Source organism: Calypte anna, chromosome 7 (genome assembly GCF_003957555.1).
Source record: "Calypte anna isolate BGI_N300 chromosome 7, bCalAnn1_v1.p, whole genome shotgun sequence".
Classification (NCBI taxonomy): Eukaryota; Metazoa; Chordata; class Aves; order Apodiformes; family Trochilidae; genus Calypte; species Calypte anna.
In genome coordinates this window covers 23807817-23822096 of record NC_044253.1, presented here as the reverse complement: position 1 = coordinate 23822096, position 14280 = coordinate 23807817, and the positions used below count along the sequence as shown (strand labels likewise).

The window sequence follows — 14280 nt, the reverse complement described above, 5'->3', positions numbered from 1 at the left end:
TTTCATTCCTCCCGGTTACAATGACTCGTTTGCTAACTTAATGTTTAGTTTTTATAGTGCGCATAAAAAATATCTTCACACAACCCTGATTCATTCTTATATAGAAAGTGTGAAGGTTTTCAAACACACACATTAACTGCAAAGGAAACAGTGCGTGATTACTTGTCCTAACATGTATTTGTCTGTGCCTATTGGAGTAGCTTTCTTTTTTGTGCTGTTTCTGGTAATTGTTCATGTGAAGCAATCTTATCACTGAAAATTTTCACCATTGTCGACATTCTTTAAAGAATATGAAGTTGAGAAGGAGATTGAGCCTGAAGAAGCAGAAATTCCAGTTGCGGAAGTAGAAGAAGCTTTGCCAGCTGAAGGTATTCAAAGTACTTACATAGAGGCTGCCCAACATCTTTCTTTCGTTACTGTGTGGCTTTTTGCTCCTTTGTCATTCTTAACACATGTATCTGTATGTTGTCTGTTTCTTAGTAATTTTTCCTGTTACTTCTAAGTACAACACGAAGATTATTTTAAATGGTTTCACATCGTTTCTTGTCAGCGTGTCTTCTGGTCCTTTGGTTTCTTACCCTCATTTTCATGTTGTTAAGATGCTTTTTTAAGTCAACTGGGGTATCTGTATTGTGTGCATGTTACAAAGTAATAGCCTCTTTCATACCCCCCATGCTCCCATTTAATTAAAAGAGAGTTTTTTCACTGGCTTCACTGGAATTGGAAAATTACATCTTTGTATTTGTACATTACTCTTCATATAACTACTGTGGTAGCAAACTTTTACTAAATCTACCTAATGTTATTTAAAGCACCGGTACCTGAAAAGAAGATCCCTGAAAAGCGAAAGCCACCACCACCTACTGCACCAGTAGAAGATATTAAATCGGCAAAAGACCTACTTAAAGGTATAATCATCTGAAGCCACAATTAACAGTGGGAAATGAAATATAATCCTTTTAAATGATACTGATGAATCTCAAAAAGCATGCTTTTAAATGTATTTCTCTTTTTTGATCTTTTTTTTTCTTTCCTTTTCTAATTTACTTTCCCTCTAATGGTGCGCCTTACTAATGCTCAGTCACTTCAGGTTATTTTACCAGTGTTACACCAAGCCAGTTTACATGGGTTCTTTTCAATAGCTACAGAAAAAAGCAATGTGTTAAAAAAATCTTAACCAGGTTAACACATTCTTCTATCTTTAACATAATTCTTCTGTCTTTAACGTGTTTTACAAATGAAAAGAATCCCCAGCAATAATTTGCTGGTCTTCCTATGTGGGCATCGTAATCAGCTCAACCATGCTTCCTACAGTTTCTTTGACTTCTAAACAGTTAATCAGACAGATTCTTAGCTTTGTAGCTCTTTTCTTTCTATTGTATCCGTAGCATTAATCAGATATTGGCTTTTTCAGAGTTATTTTCTTTTTTTTTAATCTAATGATTTGTAGGATAACATTAAAATATTTTTCTTATAGCTCAGGATGCAAGAAAGAAAGTTGTAACTGCAAAACCTGCTGAGCCTCCAAAATTGGAGCCTCCACCTGCTAAAGGTACCAAGCTAATATAAGAATCTTACTTAAAGTAAACCACTCTTGAAGCCCGAGTTCTCAACATCTTTGTCTTTAATTTGGTCAGAAATCTCAAGACAGTCTCTACATTAGATTATGCTTAACAGAAGACTCTAGTCTTGGTTACATATATTCATGCTATATTTATGTTAATTTTAATTTCCCATAATGCAGCTCATGAGATGCAAGAGACAGAATTAGGGAAGAGTTCTTTTTATGAGTTTTGTCACTTGTGTAGATTCTCACTTGGGTTCTCTGCTTAGGGAGACATAAAAAATAATATATTGTTTAAATACATATAGCATTGCTTAAATGTACTTAATTTATTATTTCCTGGAAGTGTATTTTTCATATCTACTGGAGCTTAAGGCAAGTTAAGCAGCTAAACAATGGACACTTCTTCTTAATTCTGTTTCAAGTCTTGAAATTAAACCAGCTGTATCCTTTGGAACATCATAGATAGTTCAGATAATAGATCTGTAGCATAAGGCTGTAACGAAAAAGGAAAATGAGATTAAAATGTTCCTATGCTTACTCTCTTTGATTACACAACCTGTGTAGTTTTTTCAAACCATGCTCCTCTTTTGTTAATCGGTATGGAAATTATTAAATTATCCAACATTATGTGTAAACATAGAAGACAACTTTATCTAAATAATATATTAAAGCTATCAACTTTAATGTCAAAACATTTATCTTTGCTTATAATGTTCAGTAGGTGACCAGCATTTGATTTGTGTATTTGGAATGGTTAGTTGTTGGTTAGCTCTTACTACGTTGTCGGTTACTTCTTACTGCTATCATGAACCCATAATAAAATCTGGAATAACATTCTTTTAAGTGCCTGGACTAGTAAAGAAACCTCACAGAGTAATTCCCGAAGCTACTCCTCCACCAAAAGAAGAAGTTGTTTTGAAAAGAGGTATAGTTTATATAGGCTCTGTTTTTTTAAAACCCAGTATATTAACACTGCTTTGTAAATTTCTCTAAGTAACATGTTTTTATGTATGAAAAATTTAATGAGTAAAACACTACCTGATGTTTGTTTCTTGGTAAAAGCCCTTATAGTTGCAGGATGAAGTGGGAATCAAAGGATCTGTGATGAAAACGGAGTGTAATTATGAAAATCTGGTTCCCTGTAACTCTCTTCTGTTTTCTTAAATTTTGTAAAGCCTATACCAGAGTTGACAGTTTTCCTCTGTCTTCAACTTCTGGACCCTGAAGTATAGTTAAGTGTAGTACCTTATCATTTAAATATGATGAGAAATATATAATATGCTATAAGTATTTTTATCTCTCAGAGACAATTAAGATTGATATCTTTCCTCTCAGATGGACTGCTCTCAATAAAGCATCTTTCTTCTCTAAATTACTTTGAATTAAAAAAGGCTTTCAAAATAGTATCTTGAATAGTTGCACAAAATCTTCCATTTATATTGAACTATGTAATTTACATTCATATTTTTCATGTGTTGATATTTTTTTAATTTTTTGTCTCATCCACTGTCTTATTCTTTATGTTGAACTATGTATTTTACATTCATATTTTTCATATGTTGATATATTTTTAATTTTTTGAGTCATTCACTGTCTTATTCTTTTACCTGTGCTTTAAAATGGAATTTCCTTTTCTTTTAAAGTTCCTAAAAAGAAAACAGAAGAGGAAGAACCTAAACCAGGAAAAGAACCTAAACCAGAAGTTAAGCCAGTATCTACACCGGCAGAAAAAATTGGGAAACCAGAAGGTACTAGATCATATTCAAATCTATCTGGTAAAGTATAATTAAAAACAAACAAACAAAAACAAACATGAAGCAAGCTCCCACTGTTAAGTCTTATTCTCTGAAATCTTGACAAGATGTCTCTCATTAACTTGATCATGTAAATTAAAGGTTTGTTGAAAGCAAAATTTGACATCCATATTTGAGTCTGAATTCTGCACATTGGGATTTTCTCAGTCTTTACTGTGCAGAGAACTTAACAAATATTTTATAATAGTTACAAAAATGTAACTGTAGGTAAACAGTTAATCTAAGTATTCTTTGTGTTTGCAAATATTTGTTCTTTTCTGCATCTTGTGGTTCTAATTTACTCAAGTCTCACTCTTAAAAGTTCATATTCCTAAACATTATGAACATCTTAAATTGTTTATGTCTGAAAAGAAAGAAAACTTTTAAATACTTGGAGACAATTTTAGTTGGGGATTCAATGTGTTTCATGTATCTCACAAAATAAAAATAATATTTTAAAGTCCCAGAAATTCCTAAGAAAACTGAGGTGCCTGTCATAAAAAAAGAGGAGAAACCTGTGCCAGAACCAACAAAAGGTACTGATGTGTTATGCTCTTTTTCCTTATTGCAGCAAACAAATGATATTCATTGCTGAATATCATGCTATATTAACCTAAAGCATAATTATCATCCACTTGGCCCATGAGTATTGTGCTACGATTAACCACTTTGCAATCTTCTGGATTTCTTATTATCTTTAATTCTTCAGTGCTTGAAAAATTCATCTTTTTTTCCATCACAGCTCACTTTAAAAGAGCTTATCTCAAGTTAATCTCTTGCTTTCTGGCTAAATAAATTATAAAACAATGAATTCTGTCTCTAATTAACTCTCTCTGTACTATCGCTTCTAACTTGAATGTTCAGTGAGATTACAAAACATGTAAATTAACCTGTTTGTACCTTTTGTGTTTGAAATGCCAGAATCTAAGCAAGCAGCTGTTCCCATTCCTGGGCCTAAAACTGCAATAGCTAAGAATTCTTTAGCCATGAATATAAGTGCAACCTTTCTTGTGCACCTAGTAGTTTCCATTGAGAGATTTCAGGGTAAAGGGACATTAGGAATGTCTTCAATATTGCAAAGACTGAAACCTTCATACAATCTGCAGAACATTTTAAAGGACATACTTAAACCAAAATTATTTATTAAAACAAAATTAAAACACATTTTTCTTTTTTTTTTTCTTTTTCCCTCTGCAGCTCTAAAATCTCCAAAACCAGCAGCAGAACCAGCACCAGCTGTTACTACTCCAGTGGCAGCCCCTGTGGTTGGAAAGAAAGCAGGTATTTATATTTATTATGTGCTATTTATAGGGCTTTTTTCTCTCTGAGATACATAAATACCTTCAGGACAGAGCAAATGAAGTGATTCATTGCAGGAAGATCTTATTCAAGGATCTTGTTATAGAGACTGTCACCTAATCTAAAAGGCAAATGTCTCTGAAACACCTTAGGGATGAATCTGTGCTCTTGTTTCTGGATGGTAATGTCTGCTTCTTTATTTATTGTCCTACTATGAAATCTGTGCGTTCTGTTGATTCCTTTATGTTGTTTATGTCCTGATGTATGTCTTATTACATTGTCTGTATAGCAGAAGAAAGGTTACACATGCTTTCATACAAATCTTATGTTGTTTGGTTTTCGGCATTTAATTTGTCATTGAAACCCAGGGAAATATAAGTTTTGTTGAAGAACTAGAGTATTGTTATTTTCATTTAATACACTTTGATCTCACATTGTGCTGTGAGAAGGGAACTGTGGAGAGACTGATTCCTCTGAAGCACTCTGAGCCTGAGGTCCATCAGTACATCTGATGTACATGCTGCTTGTTCAAAAGGACAGTGTTACAGTAGAGCTCAGCTCTAAGGCACTTGAGAAACCTAGGCACGAAAGTCTCTTGACTATTGATTTGGTGATGTTGCCTGCAGCTGCTTAACTAATCCATTTTACATAGGTGGCCAGGCAGGTCTTAGAAAGCTGTCATCTGCTACTTTTTACCTGAATTGGTTTTAAATTGGCAACCTAGTGGGACAATGCTCTACCATAAGAGTGGTTTCTTGTGTCTTCGGTACTGTTTGTGTGTGCCGTTCTTATTTTCTCTTGTTTTGTGGTTATGTTGTAAGTTGTCTGTTATGTGGAGGAAAGGTGTTGTATGTTCATTTTATTTCAGGTATAGCTGGAAATTTTGTCTTAAAATAGATTGTTCCTGATGTTTGTTCTTATGGATTTTAACTCTCTAAATTACCTGTGAAACCTTTGTAGCTGCAGAAAGGCCTGATGCACCATCTGTACTAAAGCACAGAGATAAAATGCCCCAAGGGGAAGAAGAAAAGCCTGAGTCAATTGTGTTAAAGAAGATTTTGATTGAGAAAAGCTTGCATGTAAAAGAGAGAGTAAGTCCTAAGGAGGAGGAGACAGTCCTGGATATTCAGACAGTAGAGCCACTTGAGTTTAAAATCTCACTGGAAACAGTTGATGAAATACTGAAACCAGAGAGAGATGAGCAGGAGAAAGTGTCTCTTAAGTATTTTATCCTGGCCCCCGAAGAAGAGGAGCCAGAAATGACACGTGTAGTTCCAAAAAAGACTACCTTTAAGGGTGAGAAAATAGAAGTTGCAATAGATCACATTACTTACTCAAAGGATGAACCACTGCTTCCTGATGAGGAATTGAAATCTATTTCTATAGCATCTGAACATGTGGAGGAAGATTCTAGAAAAGAAAAGGGGGATGAAATTAAAATGATTGATCATAGGAAAGGTGTTGTAGAGAAAGTCTCTGACAAGTTGAGTGTTCTTCATGAAGGAAAGATTCCTGTACATGAAAAAGAAGAGGAAATTGAGTCAATATGTGTACCTAAAAATAAACCCAGAAAGCTATATGAGCCCGAGGACCAGAAAAAAATTAGAGGAAAAGAGAGAAAATCAGAAGTCAGTTTGCAACCTGAAGAATTTTCTATTAAGGATAAACCTTTATCTGTGAAGGAAATCACAGAGGCAGGATTAGCTAAAATTCCTCTGCTTAAAACTGGAAAGGATGGAGGAGGTTTTACTCTAGAGAAATCTGAAGTTCCTCTTGGAGAATCCATGAAGGAGCATGGCATACAGAATAAATCTCACTGGATGAAGAAATCTGCTATGACAGTAGCTGAAAAACCTACAGATGAGATTCTTAATAAAGAAGAGAAGCAAATGAAAATAACTCAAAGTGAAAATCTGGACTTTACATCAGAAGAACTACATTCTTTAGACCTGTCTGAGGAGACTGAACAATCACTGATTGAAAATGTTGTCCTAGAACACCTCACTGAAGATGAGGAGATTCCAAAAGAAAAACCTTACATAATCTTTAAACCATCTGTTAAGACAGAAGTAGTGGAAAGGAAAACATGTGAAAAATATTCTACAGAGGAAGAAGTTCACCTTGAGGAAAGTTCAGGACAATTGTTGACTGAGAGAGCACATCTAACTGATAAAAAATCAGGCAAAAAGATAATACCAAAGAAAGAAGAGAAAACTATTTTTAGCACCCACTTACAAAAAGACAAAATTAGATTCTCAAATGCCCCTGAAAAACTACCTGCAGAAAAAGAATTGTGTGACAAAGCCATTACAGGTGAAGGAATAGAAGGTAACATTTCTGTTGGTGAACATGAAAAAGGGGTCGAAGGTGAAACAGTTGACAGATCTGAGTCAATGATGAAGGTTCTATTGAGCCACCAGGGAGTCAAGATAAAAGCAGTTGCAGGAAGCTCATACCATTCAGGATGAATGTGAAGAATTCCATCTCTCAAAAAGCATCAAAGATAAACTGAAAGAAAAGAAGTATTCTTTGACTGTGGAAGAAATTAAACTTCCCGTGACAGAAGGTACATCAGATGAAAAAAAATCAGATAAACTTGGCACATCTATCACCATGAAAAAAGAAACAGGGAGGCTCTCAGACAAAATGCCATCAAGCAAAGGAATCCCTGCAAATGGAGAAGTTACTTCAAGCATAGGTAAGTTAGTAACTCCCAAGAAAGAAGAAGGAGAAAAAGAATACCAGAAATCAAAACCTGCTCACATGACTGAGCAGGCCAGTAGATTTTTGAGTGACATCAGGAATTTGGATACACCTGGAGAATCACATGCAGTACCTTTGGATGTTCCTGCAAAGACTCGTGCAAAGAGAGGTGAGGAAGACTACTGCCAAATTCTTCCACGGAGTGCTTATACTATTTGCTTCAGGAGCATACCATTTGCCATTTTGATGTTTGCTTTTGTTCTTTAACACCTTTCACCCATCTAATCTGTCAGCTGGCTGTATTGGCATTCAGCCACTCTTCACACATTTGTCTACCTGTTTGTGTGTACATCTGTTGAATTGATGTTCATTGTAAGTCTTATGTATTTGTAGGACTATATAGATCATATTGTGTGTCATTATTTTCTCAGAAAAACTCACATTTTTTTTCTAATATTCATTTTTTCATCTACTGCAATAAAATCTGTTCTGCATTTCATTCATATCATTCTCCCATTAAAATTACATTTTATATTTCCTTTTGCAAACTGATGATGAGAAGCAGCATAGCATGGGAAATATTTTCAAAATCTGAAATGATTCATCACAAATTTGGCAACTAACAGAACATCCCTCACTTGTGGATGTTCACTTGTGATGAGTTTCACTTTTTTACTGAAATATACATTTAATTGATAAAACATATTTTTGTTGACTTCAGTAGTAAAATTGTGTGTTTTTCAAAAAAACTCAACCCCTATAATTTATAATCGGTGCTTAAGCTATTTGGTTGACAGGTGGGTATTGATTAAGGGACTAATTGTGAGTAAAGTGTCAGAGAATGGCAGATATTTACCAAATAATGGGGCAGGACAATAAGGACTAGGAACTAGGACCTGCTAAGCAGCTCTTTCACTCCCACTGTTGAATTATGTCTTCCCTATGCTTCGAGATTTGAACTTACCATTGAGATACACACAGTATAAGTTGAATAAATATATACATATGCTTTTAATTCCTCACTTGTATGTATATACACCTAAGGGAAGGGAAAATTGATTTAAAATAAATATTTATCTTCATTTTGTATGTATGTTTATTAACTAATTCCTAATTATATTGCTGTTCTGCTTCAGAGGCCAAGCCACCAAAAGAAGAAACTCCGAAGGGTCTCAGTCCACTCAAGGTAGGATACTGTAAGTCAATATCTTACCAGCAAAAGTAATAAATCAGGATTAGTGTATTCATTTCTGAATCTGAATTACAGCCAAGGAAGACACCTTCACCAGCAGATGCAGAAAGAAGGAAACTCAGGCCAGGAAGTGGTGGTGAAAAACCTCCTGAAGAGCCTCCATTCACTTACCAACTCAAGGCTGTACCACTGAAGTTTGTCAAGGAGATGAAAGATATTGTGCTAAAAGAATCTGAATCTGTTGGGTCTTCTGCAATCTTTGAAGTCCTTATTTCACCGTCCACAGGCCAAATTTACCAGCCTGGATGAAAGATGGAAGTAACATGCCGAGGGAGATGCCCAAAACACAAGGTTTAGTTGCTGATGGCAAAGATAGGAAGCTGCATATTATTGATGTTCAGCTGTCAGATGCTGGTGAATATACTTGTGTATTACGACTGGGGAACAAAGAGAAGACCTCTACAGCCAAACTCATTGTTGAAGGTATTGTCTGTTTTAAATGTATCAGAAATTTAAAGTCTGGTTATTCTTCAAGCTGGAAGTACTGATAGGTTGTGAATTTACAGTGGTTGGTAGATGCATCATTTTGTTCCATCAGTCGCTACATATATTGATTTAATCTGTCTGGCATTTGTGCATCACACCTTCTGTATATAAATGAGACAAATCAGAATGTTGTGTTTCCTACAGAACTCCCAGTGCGGTTTGTGAAGACTCTTGAAGAGGAAGTCAGTGTGATCAAAGGCCAGCCACTGTACTTGACGTGTGACCTTAACAAAGAAAGAAGTGTGATCTGGAGGAAGGATGGGAAGATCATCAAAGCCAAACCTGGGAAATTTGCTCTGGGCATCATTGGTTTGTCACATTCCCTCACAGTCACTGATTCAGATGATGCTGATGCTGGAAATTACACTGTTACCGTGGAAAACACTGAGTTGTCATGCTCGTCTTGTGTTAAGGTAGTAGGTAAGCAGTCAAAATCATGTGCTCCTTTCTCCATTGGATGTTTGGGCTGTTAAAATTAGGAAACGTTTTCTCATACTTAACAATATAAATGGATGGGTAAGATTTTTACAGAAATGAAGATCTTTTTTTACACAAGATCTCATAGTTCTATTTCTCCTTTTTATGACCCATTTATTTGTAGTAAAAGTCTGCTAAGCAGTATTTTTATGTAACTTTTTGTCATGCAGAAGTGATAAGAGACTGGTTGGTAAAACCCATAAGAGACCAGCATGTGAAACCAAAAGGAACGGCTACTTTCTCCTGTGACATTGTCAAGGATACACCAAACATTAAATGGTTTAAAGGAGATGAGGAAATCCCTGCTGAACCAACTGACAAGACAGAAATCTTGAAAGAAGGAAATAAACTTTTCCTGAAAATCAAGAATGCTGGCCCTGGTGATGTTGGGGAATATTCAGTGGAAGTTGAAGGTCGCAGATACCCAGCTAAACTGACCCTTGGTGGTAAGGAAGCTTTTATTTGTATTATTCTTAATCAACTGATAGGAAAATTTTCAAAAATCTCTCAAGAATCAACTAAAAAGATAACCTGAATTATTCTAATGCTCTATCAAAACTTGACCTAATTGTGTTCATTTGTGCATTCTAGAACGTGAAGTTGAGCTTCTGAAGCCACTAGAGGATGTTACCATTTACGAGAAAGAAACCGCAAACTTTGACACAGAAATATCTGAGGATGATATACCTGGTGAATGGAAGCTGAAAGGAGAAATCTTGAGACCCTCACCTGTAAGAATCCTTGAATAATAAATAAATTGATTTATAATATTTACAATATTTATAGTAAACATAGTTTTTTATATTTAAACACCATAAGCAGGTTCCCTTGCATCCTTATGGTAAGGTCTTTGCAGACCTATCATTGCTACTTGGTCCAGAAGATAGAAACACTAAGTACGGTGGTAATTAAAAAACACTGGTTCTGTAAATAAGAACTACATACTAGAAAGGTTATAATTTGAAGGGCTTTGTTTTCTTAAAGGAATGCAGGACATTATTCAGATAATAATGAAAATATTCTACATATATTGCTAGGAATGATGTTGACATTTAAAACAAGTGTGGAATGATGAATAAATAGAATCATAGAATGGTTTCAGTTGGAAGGGACCTTAAAGATTACTTACCCCCTTCATGGGCAGAGACACCTTCCACTAGACCAGGTTGCTCAAAGCCCCATCCAGCCTCACCTTGAACACTTCTAAGGAGGAGGCAGCCACAGCTTCCCAGGCCAGCCTGTTCTAGTATGTCACCACCACCTGAAAGAATTTTTTCCTAATGCCTAACCTAAATCTTCCCTCTTTTAAACTATATCCCTTTGTCCTCTCACTGCACACCTGTGTAAAAAGCCCTACCCCAGCTTTCTTGTAGGCCCCCTTCAGATATTCGAATGTTGCTATAAAGTCACCTCAGAGCCTCCTCTTCTCCAGGCTGAACAAGGTGATGAAAAGGTGATGAAAATGGTCAGCCCTCTGGTCATTTTAGTGTCTCTCCTCTGGACACATCCCAGGAGCTCTATGCCCTTTTATTTTGGCAGCTCCAGAACTGGAAACAGTGCGCAAATGTACTTGATTTTTTTATTTTTGAGTGGAAGTATTGACTTCCATTGAAAAACCATTCCAGTATTTCTAGCTGACTCTTTACTGTATATAAAATACCTATAGAATCCCTTTATTTTAAATACCTAGCAGCAAAGCATTGGCATTGTATTTACTAAAGTCTGTCTTCTCTCCAGACATGTGAAATCAAAGCTGAAGGAGGAAAACGCTTCCTAACCTTGCACAAAGTCAAGTTAGAGCAAGCTGGTGAAGTCCTTTATCAGGCAATTAATGCAGTTACTACAGCTATCCTGACAGTGAAAGGTATGATGAACCACCGAGTATGATAAACTCAAACAGAGTTCACATGTAGAACGCCACAAATAATGTGTTCCGATTTGCTTCCAGAAATTGAACTGGACTTTGCTGTGCCCCTAAAAGATGTTACTGTCCCTGAGAAGCGCCAAGCAAGGTTTGAATGTGTCCTTACCAGGGAAGCCAATGTTTATATGGTCTAAGGGCAATGATATAGAAGATTGGAGAAAAATTTGACATCATTGCAGATGGAAAGAAGCATATTGTAATCAATGATTCTCAGTTTGATGATGAGGGAGTACACTGCTGAAGTTGATGGCAAGAAGAGCACAGCAAAACTGTTTGTAATATCTATTATGAACAAAATGTAAAATTGATATAAAGTCTCTTTAATTTACTTGTCTGATGATATTTATGTGTTTACATTTATAGGTGTGAGGCTGAAAAAAGAAGATCAACGGTGAAAGAAGGTGAAACAGCTCACTTTCAGCTTGAACTTTCTCATGAGGATATGCAAGTGAAATGGTACAAAAATGACAAGAGACTCCACACAAGCAGAACAGTTTTTATTACCTCAGAAGGCAAAGTTCATAAACTAGAAATGAGAGAAGTCACACTTGATGATATCTCTGAAATAAAGGCAGTAGTCAAGGACTTGAATACACAAGCTCACCTCAAAGTCTTAGGTAATTAGATAATTAATTTTAAAAGTGTATATATATATATATATAACATATATAATATATAAGTATATATATATTACTCTATATATAATGTATATAATAAGTTCAAACATTTTCTATAAGTAGAAAGTGACAAAATAGTAATCTTTTAGTAAATTTATATTGCTAATTTACTGGTTTATATTCGCTATGCCATATCTAGAGGCCGATCCGTACTTCACTGTGAAATTACAAGACTACAGTGCTGTGGAGAAAGATGACATTACTCTGGAGTGTGAACTTAGCAAAGACGTCCCAGTAAAATGGTACAAGGATGGTGAAGAACTAGTAGCTTCCAACAGAATTTCCATAAAACCGGATGGTTTGCGCCGTATCCTGAAGATTAAGAAGGCTGCAGAGAGTGATAAGGGTGTTTATGAGTGTGACTGTGGAACTGACAAAACTACTGCTAATGTCAGCATTGAGGGTAAGTTATGCCTTGGCTAATAGAAAGTACAGAAAACTTTATGAAACAGTGTAGATAGGCTGACACTCTCCAGAATACAGCACTAAAAACTGTACCTTTAAATAAAATAGTTATGATGAATAGCTGGAATATCTAGTTTTACAAGAGACAATATATCTTAAGTTATATACATAGCTTTTGTAAAGACAGTGGTGATCTGCAGGACTGATTATTGTCTATTTCCATTTACAGCCCGGAAAAAAAAAGTTTAATTCACTGCAGCTGATATCTGGGTTAACTATGAAGAAAAAATATTCATCCTAAAAATAACTATGCTTTCAGGCATATTGTAGAAGGGGATTGTAAAGATTTTTAAAAATTTATCAGATAAACATTGATATTTGAATGCCTTAAAAAAGGCATAGGGACAGAGTTGATATCCTTGTACTTCATTTCTGTTGTATAAAATAAGTGAGTGAATAGATGTGAACTTTTTTTCTCTAGCTCGCTTAATTAATGTGGAGCGCCCACTGTATGGAGCAGAAGTATTTGCTGGTGAAACAGCACGCTTTGAAATTGAAATTTCCGAGCCCGATGTCCATCCTATATGGAAGCTAAAGGGAGAAACTCTTACACCTTCACCTGTAAGCCTTAATTTTTATTTTATAGACGATAATTCATACTAGAAAAATCATATTTATGAATAATGTTGTCTGAGTGGTTTCTTAAAATATTAACATTTCTTTATCTCAGGATTGTGAAATCATTCAAGATGGGAAGAAGCACACTCTTGTTCTTCGTAACTGTAATCTTGACATGACTGGAGAAGTATCTTTCCAAGCTGCTAATGCTAAAAGTGCTGCTAATCTGAAAGTGAAAGGTACAGTCTATACTTTTCAATGTGTATCTCAAGGCATTACAACAAATCTAGCAGCAGAAAGGTCTATATGAACCTATCAAAGTACTGAAAGTTCTCTTCTTTGATTTCAGAATTGCCTCTCATTTTTATCACTCCACTAAGCGATGTGAAAGTCTTTGAGAAGGACGAAGCCAGGTTTGAATGTGAGGTGTCCAGAGAACCCAAGACTTTCCGGTGGTTGAAAGGAACAGAAGAGATCACTCCCAATGAAAGATTTGAAATTGTTTCAGATGGAACAAAGCATGCTCTGGTTATTAAATCTGTTGCATTTGAGGATGAAGCTAAATATATGTTTGAGGCTGAGGATAAGAGAACAAGTGCCAAACTAATTATTGAAGGTTTGTCAGTCTTTGCTTTTCTAGGAAGGATAGTCCTTGAGTAGTATTTATTAATAACATTATTACTGATGGAATGGTATGCTGTTATAGGTATACGGCTGAAATTCGTTAGTCCTCTCAAGGATGTAACGAAAAAGGAGCGAGAAACTGCAGAGTTCACTGTGGAACTCTCCCATGAAAATATCCCTGTTGTCTGGTTCAAGAATGACCAGCGACTACATACCAGCAAAGTGGTTTCAATGGCAGATGATGGCAAACTCCATACTCTCACAATCAAAGATCTTACTATTGATGATACTTCTCAGATTAGAGTGGAAGCTATGGACAAATCCTCAGAAGCTAAACTCACTGTTCTTGGTAAGAATACCCAAAAGAATTTACATTATGTATACTATCTCAAGAATCTTAGTACTGGAAAATACTGATCTGAAAGTCTTGGGGTTGACTTTGGTGGGTATTTTTT

At 35.6% G+C, this 14280-nt stretch overlaps 1 protein-coding gene across 1 annotated transcript in view; it reads left to right on the top strand.

Annotated features, from left to right (window-relative positions):
- Positions 1-14280, top strand: part of TTN (titin) — a 245604-nt gene that overhangs the window by 134414 nt on the left and 96910 nt on the right. The window contains 24 exon segments of the mRNA XM_030454664.1: positions 288-368; positions 813-908; positions 1478-1552; positions 2412-2492; positions 3211-3315; positions 3822-3896; positions 4558-4641; positions 8499-8548; positions 8630-8845; positions 8848-9037; positions 9245-9520; positions 9748-10023; positions 10169-10308; positions 11315-11441; positions 11526-11623; positions 11625-11647; positions 11649-11729; positions 11731-11799; positions 11883-12118; positions 12318-12581; positions 13065-13204; positions 13314-13440; positions 13551-13817; positions 13908-14174. Of these exon segments, the coding sequence (XP_030310524.1) occupies positions 288-368; positions 813-908; positions 1478-1552; positions 2412-2492; positions 3211-3315; positions 3822-3896; positions 4558-4641; positions 8499-8548; positions 8630-8845; positions 8848-9037; positions 9245-9520; positions 9748-10023; positions 10169-10308; positions 11315-11441; positions 11526-11623; positions 11625-11647; positions 11649-11729; positions 11731-11799; positions 11883-12118; positions 12318-12581; positions 13065-13204; positions 13314-13440; positions 13551-13817; positions 13908-14174 (3444 nt within the window).